General features: G+C 38.5%; 1 protein-coding gene across 1 annotated transcript in view; it reads right to left on the bottom strand.

Annotated features, from left to right (window-relative positions):
- The window catches only part of Sh (Potassium voltage-gated channel protein Shaker), a 719812-nt gene extending 707257 nt beyond the window's left edge, over window positions 1-12555 (bottom strand). The window contains exons 1-2 of the mRNA XM_068225948.1: window positions 12539-12555; window positions 5426-5482 (exon numbers count right to left, since the gene is read on the bottom strand). Coding sequence (XP_068082049.1) covers window positions 5426-5482; window positions 12539-12555 — 74 coding nt within the window. The remainder of the gene's footprint in view (window positions 1-5425; window positions 5483-12538) is intronic.
- Window positions 12556-12819: the final 264 nt, after the last annotated feature.

Raw genomic sequence — 12819 nt, 5'->3', positions numbered from 1 at the left:
GTCCAGAACATCTATAATAATAATAATAATAATAATAATAATAATAATAATAATAATAATAATAATAATATTCTGGACCGTCGTCAAATGTGCGGACCGCGCTGGAAACGGGTCTGGACGGGTAATGACTACAAATGCAGTCCGGCTGCGGGTTCAGTACTGTCAAGGCACCCAAGAAGACACCACGTGGTTTCCCATTTTCACACCAGGCAAATGCTGGGGCTGTACCTTAATTAAGGCCACGGCCGCTTCCTTCCAACTCCTAGGCCATTCCTATCCCATCGTCGCTATAAGACCTATCTGTGTCGGTGCGACGTAAAGCCCCTAGCAAAAAAAAAGAAGAAGACACCACGCCGAATCTCCTCAAGAATTTCATCCATATTAAAAATGCTTATAGGAAAAGATGGCAAACATTTTGGGACCGAACTGACCGGGTGGAATACGTGGTCCTAGCCCGGGAAGTACGAAATCGATTGCTGGTAAGAAAGATTGAAAAATCGGAGGGAACTTGCCGTAATCTCTCAGAAAACGAGTCAGATCTCGAATTTTGACGGATTATATATAAATTGATATCTATTCAACTATAAATTTCAGTATAATACCGTAGCGAAGCACGGGTATCTTGCTAGTACATGTATAAGATCACAGTGTCGCTTGTTCAGATCATTGCGGACGGGTGGAAAGATATCCTCGCACAAAATACCACACGTGAGGCTTGTAGTTCTAAGTAAAATATGACACAAGGACGTAACATTCCATTTCATATATTTCACATAAACTGTATTATGAACGGGAATCCGTCCGGTAAAGATTTAATTGTAGCAAAGTGCTACCCCACCACCTTTATATAGGTGATAATAATAATAATAATAATAATAATAATAATAATAATAATAATAATAATAAAAATAATAATGGAAACGAAATATTTCGGATTCAAAATCTTGAAATCTGTCTCGTGTGTGAAGAGGAACAGTGGCTTACCCACCACAAATTACATCACTATAATAGTTATGAAATAAATTTGGTAGGAGCTTTAGGCAAAACTTCGTGGTGTCCTAGTATCAACTCCACTTTTCTCTTTCACACAAAGTTTAGAAAGAGTGTATTCTTGCAGGCTGTTTACTAGAGTAAAGAATGCTTCAGTATTTGAGAGTGGATACAATATTTATGCAGGTATAATTTCGGTGTGGGATAAGCATCAGCAAGGCATTAGAAATCGCAGCTCAATAGGAAAACAGAAGCCGATTCAGAATTACTGAGTGTTACATTCATGCAGAATAGTTGTACTCTTTAACAAATAATAGATCATATCAAGTTTTCTATATTTTTAGTATGTTTAGCTCTATTAGCAATAGCAATGGGAAAGTCATTCAAAAACGATTTTTAAAACCACTGTAGGAAATATTTCCATGTCCAATAAAATCTTATCAAAGAATTGTTCTTATGTAATACGACATTAGCGCTGTATAAACGGATGTAACCTTATAATATACTTCACAAGAATAAGTTTTAGAAGTTACAAAGTTCGTCTAAATACACGCTAGGCATCTTCAGTAGACAGTATAAACGTAGCAAGACAAATAGTTTTCCTTAGTTAATACTACAAGAAAACTCAGTTCATTAATCTGATAATGAATTCATGAATTCCTTCGTTAAGTGATCGTAATTATGTTGCACTTCTTGTAAATAACCGGTCTAGAAAGCCAAGAATAACGGCCGAGAGGATTCGTCGTGCTGACCACACGACACTTCGTATTCTGCAGGCTTTCGGGCTAAGAGGCAGTCGCTTGATAGGCCAAGGCCCTTCAATTGCTGTAGTACCATGGGGTTGGTTAGGTTAGGTTATTTGTAAATAACCTTCCATTTCCTTTATTTTTTTACTATTTTCATAATTTTTAGTCCTCTTCTTTCATAATTATGTAATTTTTTGTTGAAGTGCACCGTAGCTTTTTGTAAAATTTTCTTTTCATATAATTCTTTTGTTGTACTTTTTTATATAAAATGTACGTTTTAATTGAATGTCATTACTGTGTTACTGTAAACAATCAATACCGCCGGAATATTTCCCAGTCTAATGTATTTACTACTACTACTACTACTAATAATAATAATAATAACAATAACAATAATAATAATAATAACAGGTCACTGATGACTGATTCGTACTAAGGTATTTGAATATTAGTGTTCGTAAGACAAAAGCATATCGTCGCTGCCGGGACAAAACCTCCTATGTGAAATATTTTAGCTTAGAACTTTGGCTGGTAAGATTCTGTCATCTAAGGTGTAATATTGTGTGCATAATGTCAAGGCATTTTCGCACTTCATAATGTAGCGGGTCAGTATATCTCCAAAAATATTATCACATGGGAGGTTTTGTCCCGGCAACGACGAAAGCAGGTTATTTGAAACCACAGATCATATTTCTCTGAATGGTAGAACCGCCATGAAGCTTCTGATTGCCATATCATTATTATTAATATAAGCTGATGATCTGTACAGTTAATGTAAGCACGGATCCTATCGTCAGATAGGATATACTTAAACTGCATTAAGTTAGGTTACTTCTCCATACACTTCAATACTTCATTCGTAGTGAAACTAGTTATTATCTTTACACGATCGAACGCTCCTACGACATCACCTGGTAATTAGTACATTAAGAAATTGGTCTATAATTAGTACCTCGACACGAGATTACTCTATCTTTTAGTATGCATTGCATCATTGTCACACAGCAATTCTAGCTAGTGTCGTACTACATGGAACGTCCGTGAAGTAGAGTGGAAACATCAAAATAATCATGCATACATCACAATTGTCTTGTATGTATGTTCAGTCTTCAGCCCTAAGGCTGGTTGGATCCTCAACAGCTCTGCCATCAGCTGTCATACATGGCATAGGCATCACTGAAGAGGCGTACTAGGAAATGAGGAGTGAGGTAGTTTCCCATTGCTTTCCTCACCGAGCCAGAAGTTGCTATTACATATCAGTCTGCCAAGCCCACTGAAATGCATGCACCGACCGACCCTATGAGCAACATTTTCATGCCATTCATAGCAGGGACTGGCTGCAAAAGGAATGGCACTACTAGCATCGCTCATACCTCAGTCACTTTCAGATTGTCAAAGCCAAGGATAAGACAGAGACAGGTCAATGGAAGTAACAAAATTGCTCTAGCCCACACCAGAAGACATAGTGTACTGTAAACACTAGGTCCTGCCAGCAAAGGCATACAATTGTCTTATTTTATCGATATTACCATAAAATGTATGTATTTCAACTATTATATTCTCTGAGGAAAGGTTGTAGGAATAATAGACCAATCGACGCATCACTTGCTTAAAAGAGAACACCATCGAATTACTGCCATTCATATTTACCACTCTTGATCACACGGACAGCCACCCCCCCCCCCCTCCTCCCCAACTCTCCTTCCACAGAAGGTCTCGTTCACTCACCCATAACTGATGAATTGAACATCTACTGCAATGTTTCGTCAATTTTTCTTCGAATATCACAACACTCTTTTCCTTTTTGCCTTCCAATACTTCTAGAACAGTGCTCAGGAAATAGTATTCACGTCGGTGATAGTTTCTGATATGAAATATGTGTATTGTACTAATAACCAGGACAATTTTATCAGCACATTTATTTTGGTATATATTTTTCAAGAGAACGTCCGAGGAATTATTTAAAAACAGAGAGCGATTTCCTATTTGTGAAAGTATATAAATTATAGGCATGGAACTTCTAAATAACTAGAAAAACAATAGAACATTCCACTACCAACCATACCAATCCAAAATAGCATCAGTATAGAAATGTCACTCCTGCCATCTGTGATACTTAAAACTAACTTTACGTCAAAATACATACACAATATATACACAGAAATAGTTGATGATCTGTTAAAATTCGTAGTGTCACCTATAGATTGGGATGGTAAATTATGGAATTTAGGAAGAATACACAGAAGTTATATCAGGGTATCATATACTTGGACTATCTTTCATTCAGATTATTGAACTATGTATCATGTAGCTTGAAGTTTACGATCTGAAAGTTCAAATTTGAATAAAGCTAAGCCAAAAAGTAGTCTGAATCTCCGAACATTTTAATGACGAGATATGATAAGGCTAACTCCTGTTATATTTCTTTGTATTCAAATACACACGTTACTGAATCTCAACAATTGAGATGATGCTTAAAGCACGCCGCTTCAGACGAGGATGGAAATCAATGCTGGGAACAAGTACGGTCGATAGAGGGCCTTACGGAAGTAGTGGACGTGTTCAGGTGTGGACCTAAGAGGAGAAACGCAGACCATATCTGTAATATTCTGCTAAAAGAGATACATCATTTAGCCCTTATGATTGCACACTGGTTATACATTTCTTTGTCAGTAGAATATGATGAGCGTTGTAATTTGGTTAAACAACGTAACGCAGACCATGTCTGTAATATTCTGCGAATAGCTGATCACTCTGCATCTGCATTTCATGGAATTAAATCCTCACATTAACAATGGAAAAGTGCAGGTACACACTACTTGAGTGAATGTTAGACATGCTTTCAGAAACATGAGCTTCTCATTTTCTGTATGTACACAGAGGTAGTTCTAGCTTAAGGAAAAACATATACCCAGCAAGAGGACGTAACCATGGCTAACAGAGCCATTAGGATTTTGGCATGCCAACTGACAAAAATAATATACACTGCGAAAGAAAGATAAACAATTTCGAATTTAAATGTTGGGATATGAATACGAGAAATTCTCAACAATTTAGCGTAAGTCTACGGGGAGATTTAAGTTATACATACACAAAATCACAGGGTTTTCTAATTCTCAAGATTTATACAGTCAACGCCCAGCAGAATCACAACTAAAGTATTTACATGAACTCTCAATGATAAGTGGTAGGAAGCATCAGGTTGGGATGTGGTGCAGTGAAGCAGTTTATAGGTTAGCACTTCGTGGAGCAACTTAGAGTATACTTGGCGAGCATGCTGCTAGCTGCGCTGTTGTATAAAGGAAGGTGCATGCTTATCTTCAATGAAATAAAATGTAAGGAGCTAGTTGCAACATATAAGATATTAGTGGCTCAGGAATGACGCGGTCAGAGGAATTCTGTATTTGTGCCATCTTAATGACAGGACAGACCAGATTTAATGGCACAGGATGCAAGATGGGATGGTACATTGATTGCGAGATCAGAATTTATTAACGCACGCTATCTGGGAAGGCTAGGAGTGCAGTTTCTTGGGTCTGAGTTCTCATCATTACTTGTACGGTACTTGAATCATCATTCTAGCTATTCTACATTTGATAAGCAGTGGCATCATACAAAACAGTACAAAGAGAGTCCTGGTGTCGGGTCCATGTGGGGACACAGGGGGAGCAGGACGTGTTAGCGGTTACCTGGCATCCCCCGACTCCTCCACCCCGCTCCTCCGGGGGCGTTGTTCCTGCCTCGGCCTGAGGACAGGGGTCAGCCCCCATTTCTCGATGAACTCGATACGGGAAATCTTGGCGTGTTACGAGAGGGGGCCGCTGCTCCCCCTCCCGGGCCCCATGGCCTGACACAAGCACCTTGCACTGCACACACTGGTACACCACCACACACACTGCACTCCTTGCCTCCTCTCCGTCTGTCGCACTGTGCCGCGCGCGCCGCTACCGGCCCGGCCGGCACTTGTTTCCAGCGCACACTGCTGCCAACCTCTGCGCTGCGCTCTCTCTTGTTTATGTATTATTAGCACGTTGTCCTGAAAAGCAACTTCCACATTGTGATTCGAAATTTTGTTCGCTCTCTATTTTTAATAGATTTCAAGGCACAAATACTTAATGATTTTCCATTGAATGTAGTATTCCAGAGAAATAATAATAATAATAATAATAATAATAATAATAATAATAATAATAATAATAATAATAATAATAATAATACTTGTTTTTCTTATATCAGTCATGGAAAATTATTACGTCACACACAACTCATGCTCTTTTTATAAATGTTGTCAGACCACCATATTTTTTCTCTCTTTACAGACATTTTCCGGGAGAACATTCAGGGTGAGTGAAGATTCAGACCAAACCCACGGTCAACATCTGATATACTGTAATTCATAGTAGATAGATCCATTCATACTAAGATATTAAAATAATAGTTTTCACAACAGAAAACTATGTAATGCAGGTTATTAAAAAAACAGAGGTTACATTTCTCTGAATGAACTGTTTGATGGCCACGCCATGATGCTTCTGATGGCCATATTATTATTATTATTATTATTATTATTATTATTATTATTATTATTATTATTATTATTATTATTATTATTATTATTATAAACACCCCCTTTGATTCATCAGCATCAGCATTGAAACATGGGAGGGGTCCCTTGATATTTATGCCACGAAAGTGATGCTGTCAATCATAAATTTTCGCCAAGATCTGTTTTACGCCCTTACGAAAGGATTTACTTTACTGTAACGATCTAAATCAACATATCGTGATTATCACTATGATTAACGTTACGAGTAAATTCATAAAATGGAAGTTTTGATAAATGAGTCAATTAATCTGTAAGGAATGGATTTAAAAGAACAATGGAAATCGTACCAAACCACGTGATATACAGGTGGTCACAATTTTATTTTGTAAATTAAATGATGTGAATTGAGAGACACCATTCAACATTCCTTGATAGAATGGCCCATGCGATACAACTGCGTGACTGAAAATCAAAAAGAGAGAATTCTATCTTTGCCGCAGTGAATAATACTCTGGTGGTTAAAGATGAAACTAAATTTATTTTCTTCGTAGAATCTGCCCTAGCAAAGTAAATCTTGGAAAATATCGTGTAAATTAGTCAGTGGTCATTATGCTTATAGGCTATTCTTCATACAGATTAATAGCAGGGTTCATCGTGAGTACTGCAATACACCGTGAAATAGTAAAGGGCGAACGTGGTTGCAGGGTATTTCAGCGTGTGTGTTGTGGTAGCCTTGTCGGTCGCCATCATTGATCAGTACTGGGTCGTTATGATGCGCGCGGAACTCTAAAAAGCAATCAATATGGCCGAGAATTGCACTAGCTTGCTGGCCATGCAAAAGAAACAGTCGTAAGATGGCTCAGGATTGATACGAGTGACACCAGGTGACACCTGTCGGTCAACTGCTGTAGTTTTAGTGCTATCTGCTGCTGGCTTCCACTCTGTGTGATGTGTTCTTCTCAAGGCCCCGCGTGACCTGCTGACCGCGACCGCCTGGTTCAATGACCGACTGACTACTATACTCTAGGCTAGGAAAGATTTCATCTCGAGTGATATAGTGAAATATTACATTGCCGCGTTAATTGCTGCCGCTCTGAAAATTTTACTCAGTCCAGTATATCAGAAATGTGACTTCTTCTGTTACACGTTCCTTCACACTCGGTGTGGCTTGCACCCAAGGACCTATTTAGAGGGGGGTCCAGAAAGTCCAGTCCCTCCAAATTTAATCTGCATTCTTCAAAGTTTGATTTATTTCCAAATACTTCATATTACATGCCAAAGTGATTAGCTATTCAACATCCAATGGAACTGCCACTGCCTGTGTAATTATATAACATGAATGCAATAAAACGTCTAATTTGTTGAGAAATTCAGTTTAAATTGCTATTGGCAGCCTTTAGTGAACTCGATTTGAGCTGGAAAATATTTGTTTCCTTTTGTTACTGGGGTGAGTAGAAATCCAGGTTAGTAAGGACGATTACTGTTAACTCTAATGATAGTATATGTATGTAATCGAGAAATAGTATTAACAGATGAACAATTAGTAATTTATAAAACTTTAACACAACTACATAATAATAATAATAATAATAATAATAATAATAATAATAATAATAATAATAATAATAATAATAATAATAATAATAATAACAAAAATATATTAGTTCAGCGATAATTGATGTGTTCTACCATGTGCCCGTAAATCTAGCATACCACTACTCTAAAACATATTTATTCCAAAACCATGAATTTTAGAGAAAAATGCCAACTCATCGACAAATGATCCCAGGCTCCCATCGAAACAAATTTCGGAGTATGTGGCTGCTTGCACATGTACCAGTTATGTGAACTATCACGTATGTCTTCCTTGACTTGTCCCTAAATATTTTTTTGACACTACACGTAATTTGTTGCATTTCAAAACGAAATAATCGAGCTTTCAGTCGTTGTATATCGATGGCTCTTTTAAAACCTCCTATGTCCCAATGCTCTTCCTATCCTATTTACGCCTCCCAGCCATATATTTAAATGCAGTCCATCAGAATAATTTTCGTTGTGTTCATTTTCCTATGGGAGCGTGTAAAGGAAAATGAACCTTAAATACAATATACTGTAGGAGTGCGCAAATTCGCCATGCAAACAACATCCCTACAATACGGTGTGGTAAGGTCCAATTTCCTTTTTAAACTAGCATGGGAAAATGAGCACAACGAAAATTATTCTGATGGGCTGCATATAAACATGTGGCTGGGAGCCGTGACCAGTCTTAAGGAATATAGTCGGTAGGAAGAGCATTGGGACATACGAGGATTTAAAAATGTAATCGATATGTCAGTAGGAAATGTTCTTACTCTGATAAACGACAAAGTTGTTTACTTCAATAACCCACAAATAGTACCAGTCGTAGCATGTCAAAGAAAATATTTTAAAGATGTAAGTACTATGACTCCTCGGAAAATGAATTAAAATAACATTAATGAGTAGACCTAGTACGATATATCGAAAAGGAAATGGAAGTCCATAGTAGACTTAGATAACATGAACGACATTAATATTTATAAAAATATGGTTGTTTCGTAAATATGTAGGCTATTCATTAATCTGGTAAACACCGAGCTCGATGGCTGCAGTCGCTTAAGTGCGGCCAGTATCCAGTATTCGGGAGATAGTAGGTTCAACCCCACTGTCGGCAGACCTGAAAATGGTTTTCCGTGGTTTCCCATTTTCACACCGGGCAAATGCTGGGGCTGTACCTTAATTAAGGCCACGGCCGCTTCCTTCCCACTCCTAGCCCTTCCCTGTCCCATCGTCGCCATAAGACCAATCCGTGTCGGTGCGACGTAAAGCAACTAGCAAAAAAAAAAAAAAAAAATCTGGTAATCAGACTTCTAGATCCACATAAATATAAGGGGTTGAATCTAACACGGAACGAATAACAAAGCGTATGCAGGAAAAATAACACATTATATTGGAATAGTTTATCAGGATTGATAAAAAATTAAACTACACAATATTTCTTGACGTAACTGTTATAAAAGGCAGTGTTCGAATACTTTGCAATAAATTCTCAAGATAACAGATATCAACTTCTAAATAAAGTATTTAGTTTAATAATGTGGTTAATAATATATTCTTTAATGTAGGCCCTATTACATTCGTTAACCTGATCAAAGTCGAAACAAGTAATATAGCCTTCTTTTAAGCACTCCCAACAATTCTTTCCAAGTTATTATATTATCAGGTACAATAATAATAATAATAATAATAATAATAATAATAATAATAATAATAATAATAATAATAATAATAATAATAATAATAATAAATAATGGACCTGTAATTAAGCAAAGGAGAGGGAAAGCAGACGGAATCTCCCGAATGGTCATGTTCTCACCGGGCGAGTTGGCCGTGCGCGTAGAGGCGCGCGGCTGAGCTTGCATCCGGGAGATAGTAGGTTCGAATCCCACTATCGGCAGCCCTGAAAATGGTTTTCCGTGGTTTCCCATTTTCACACCAGGCAAATGCTGGGGGCTGTACCTTAATTAAGGCCACGGCCGCTTATTTCCAACTCCTAGTCTTTTCCTATCGCATCGTCGCCATAAGACCTATCTGTGTCGGTGCGACGTAAAGCCCCTAGCAAAAAAAAATGTTCTCAGCTGATACCTCGGAAATCGCTAATTTACTATCGTCGGAACGAGGCAGAAATGGCGTGGCAATGAAACTTGCACCTTGTTGTTAACTGTCCAGTAGTCTTCGAAGTTCCTAGGTTAAATATACCAGACGTTGAACCTCTAGCAGACAATTTGGCATTTTGCCAGACAATTGGGCGAGAGCGTCAAGGGTTCGAATGGCGTTGGCAATCTTGGAACTGTCTTTGCAGAGGTTATCTCATCGTGACAATGACCTTTACGGCTTTTAGTGACCACGAACCAAACAAATGTGCCGGATGATCACAGGTGTCGGAAATTCCTCTTTCATATTTCCCTTCGATTTACCGTGATCAATTCTTGTTTTCCTCCGAACCCGTCGAAATGGGTATATTCTAGACTTTAACATCCCACAAATAACTTTACACGAGGTTTAGAGATGCCAAGGTGCCGGAATTCTATCCCACAGGAATTACTTTATGCGTCGGTAAATTTACGGACACGGGGCTGTCGTATTTGAACACCTTAAAATACCACCGGACAAACCCGGAATCGAACCCGTCAACTTGAGCTCAGTGGGCGGGCGCTTCTACCGTGAAATCCACTCAGTCGCTTTTCCCTCTTTCCAAGGATCTTATCGAACAAGCTGCATTTTTTAAGAGTACATAACTCATCTTTTTTTTCGTAGGTTGTTGGTGGGCGAGGAGGGGGGGGGGGCGGGTGTTGACTACACCTAGGATGTTAAATTTTGGTTTCAAAGGACAAATGTAGGGGCAATGTGCTCTAGGTCACTTCCTAGAAGTGAAAGAAACATTACAGTACGCCGTGATGTTTGATATTGTGATCACACCAACGGGTCTTTTGTTTTTACGGAGAATTCGAAACACAGGGACGTTATCCTTCATTTCAAAAATCCCATATGCATTGGCCAGAATTCAAACTACAACCGTCTTCTTGATAAAGGCAATGGCATCACCACTTGGCTATCATAACCCACCTCCGTGGAACGTTTTCATGATTAAAATAGAATCGCATACGGTTTTTTTCAGTCAATTTAGGTTGGACTTATTACACTGTTTTGGGGAAAATTTGAGCGTGTTGGGGGTAAATTCTTACACAATATGAGTAGAGAAGCTGATAGGACAGAAAGTACAGTAGCCCTTTCCTTTAATCTCCAAGTGCTGATCACTTGTAGGATTGTTTAACTTCGGAGAGTGTAGCATAGTTGAAGTAAATACCGAGATCATTTCAGACTTTTAAACACGTGACAATACTCCAATTAATTTTGGTGATCAATATATGTAGGGAAATAGACAAGAAATAGGAATTTTACAAGAAAAGAAACCGCACAACCCAAGAAATTGAAAAGAAATTGAAATCAGGCGTAATTTTAAACATGATGTATAATAATAATAATAATAATAAGAAGAAGAAGAAGAAGAAGAAGAAGAAGAAGAAGAATTATTCTAAGCGTAATTAGTTGCCACCCCCAGAGGCCCCGGGTTCGATTCCCGGCTCTGCCACGAAATTTGAAAATACGAGGGATTGAAAGGGGTCCACTCAGCCTTGGGAGGTCAACTGAGTAGAGGTGGGGTCAATTCCCTTCTCAATCAGCCTCGAAGTGGTTTTTGAGAGGGTTTCCTTCCCTCTTCCTTGCCCGTCCCTTCCAATCTTCCCATCCCTTCACAAGGCCCCTGTTCAGCATAGCAGATGAGGACGCCTTGGCGAGGTACTGGTCTTTCTCCCCAGTTGGATCCCCGACCCAAAGTCTCGCGCTGCAGGACACTGCCCTTGAGACGGTAGAGGTGAGATCCCTTGATGAGTCTGTGGTAAAAACGGACCCTGGAGGGTAAACAGATTAAGAAAGAAATACTACTACTACTACTAATAATAATAATATTAATAATAATAATAATAATAATGATAGACTTGTAAAAAGGAGTATTACATGTGACGATATCAGGGAGCCTAACCCCCCTTAAGATGAAACTCAAAGAACACCAGAGTTTTGAAGAAAAGTCTAAGCTTAAAAAATGGGAAGATTTGGACTAAAGAAAGGAAGCAACAACATAGAGAACGAATAAGACGTTACTGGGCAAATGTTAAAGCCCGAAGAAGGAAACGGTTGGATTAACTGCCAAAACGACAATAATAATAATAATAATAATAATAATAATAATAATAATAATAATAATAATAATAATAATAATAACATTAAGACCAACTACCTTATTTTGCGGTTTTGGGAGACGCCGAGGTCTCAGGTGTCTGTCCCTCAGGAGTTCCTTTACGTAACTTACTGGTAAATCTACCGACGCGAGTCTGACATGTTTCAGCAACTCCAAGGGCCACCGGACATAGTCGGGATAGAATGCACTAACTTTGGTCAGAAAACCAGTGCTCTACCATCTGAGCCACTGATCCCGGGTAAGGCGGAGAGAAGAGTTACGTGTTTTGATTGGCAACAATCACTTTCACACTCATAGAAATTCATTTAGTAATGGTTTTAAATATAACGTTAGATTATTATTTACAACAACTTCTATATTTGGGAGAAGAGTTAAAACTGTGCAGAGAAAGCCAAGAAGATTGTAGTTTTACGTACTCACGGTGTCTCCAGTTTCATCTGGATTCTGAACCACAGGGGCGTGATTTCTTCATTTAAAATTACCACCTGCTTTATTCGACCACGTCGCTGGGAATTCTGCCACTCGGCTATTACGTTCCTAAAACTGCGTAGATTTTTAGTAACCTTAACTGGCGATGTTTAATGGTGGACTCCGGTTCCGTTACTAACTGATTAGTATGCTAGTCTTTAGACCAACAGTTCCCGGGTTCGATTCCCGGTCGGGTCAGAAATGTTAAACTTCGTTTTTTAAATCTGCTGGCT

The sequence above is a fragment of the Anabrus simplex genome, chromosome 2 (genome assembly GCF_040414725.1).
Source record: "Anabrus simplex isolate iqAnaSimp1 chromosome 2, ASM4041472v1, whole genome shotgun sequence".
NCBI classification, from domain to species: domain Eukaryota; kingdom Metazoa; phylum Arthropoda; class Insecta; order Orthoptera; family Tettigoniidae; genus Anabrus; species Anabrus simplex.
The sequence above is the reverse complement of the archived record's forward strand: the minus strand, read 5'-3'. Positions and strand labels throughout refer to the sequence as shown.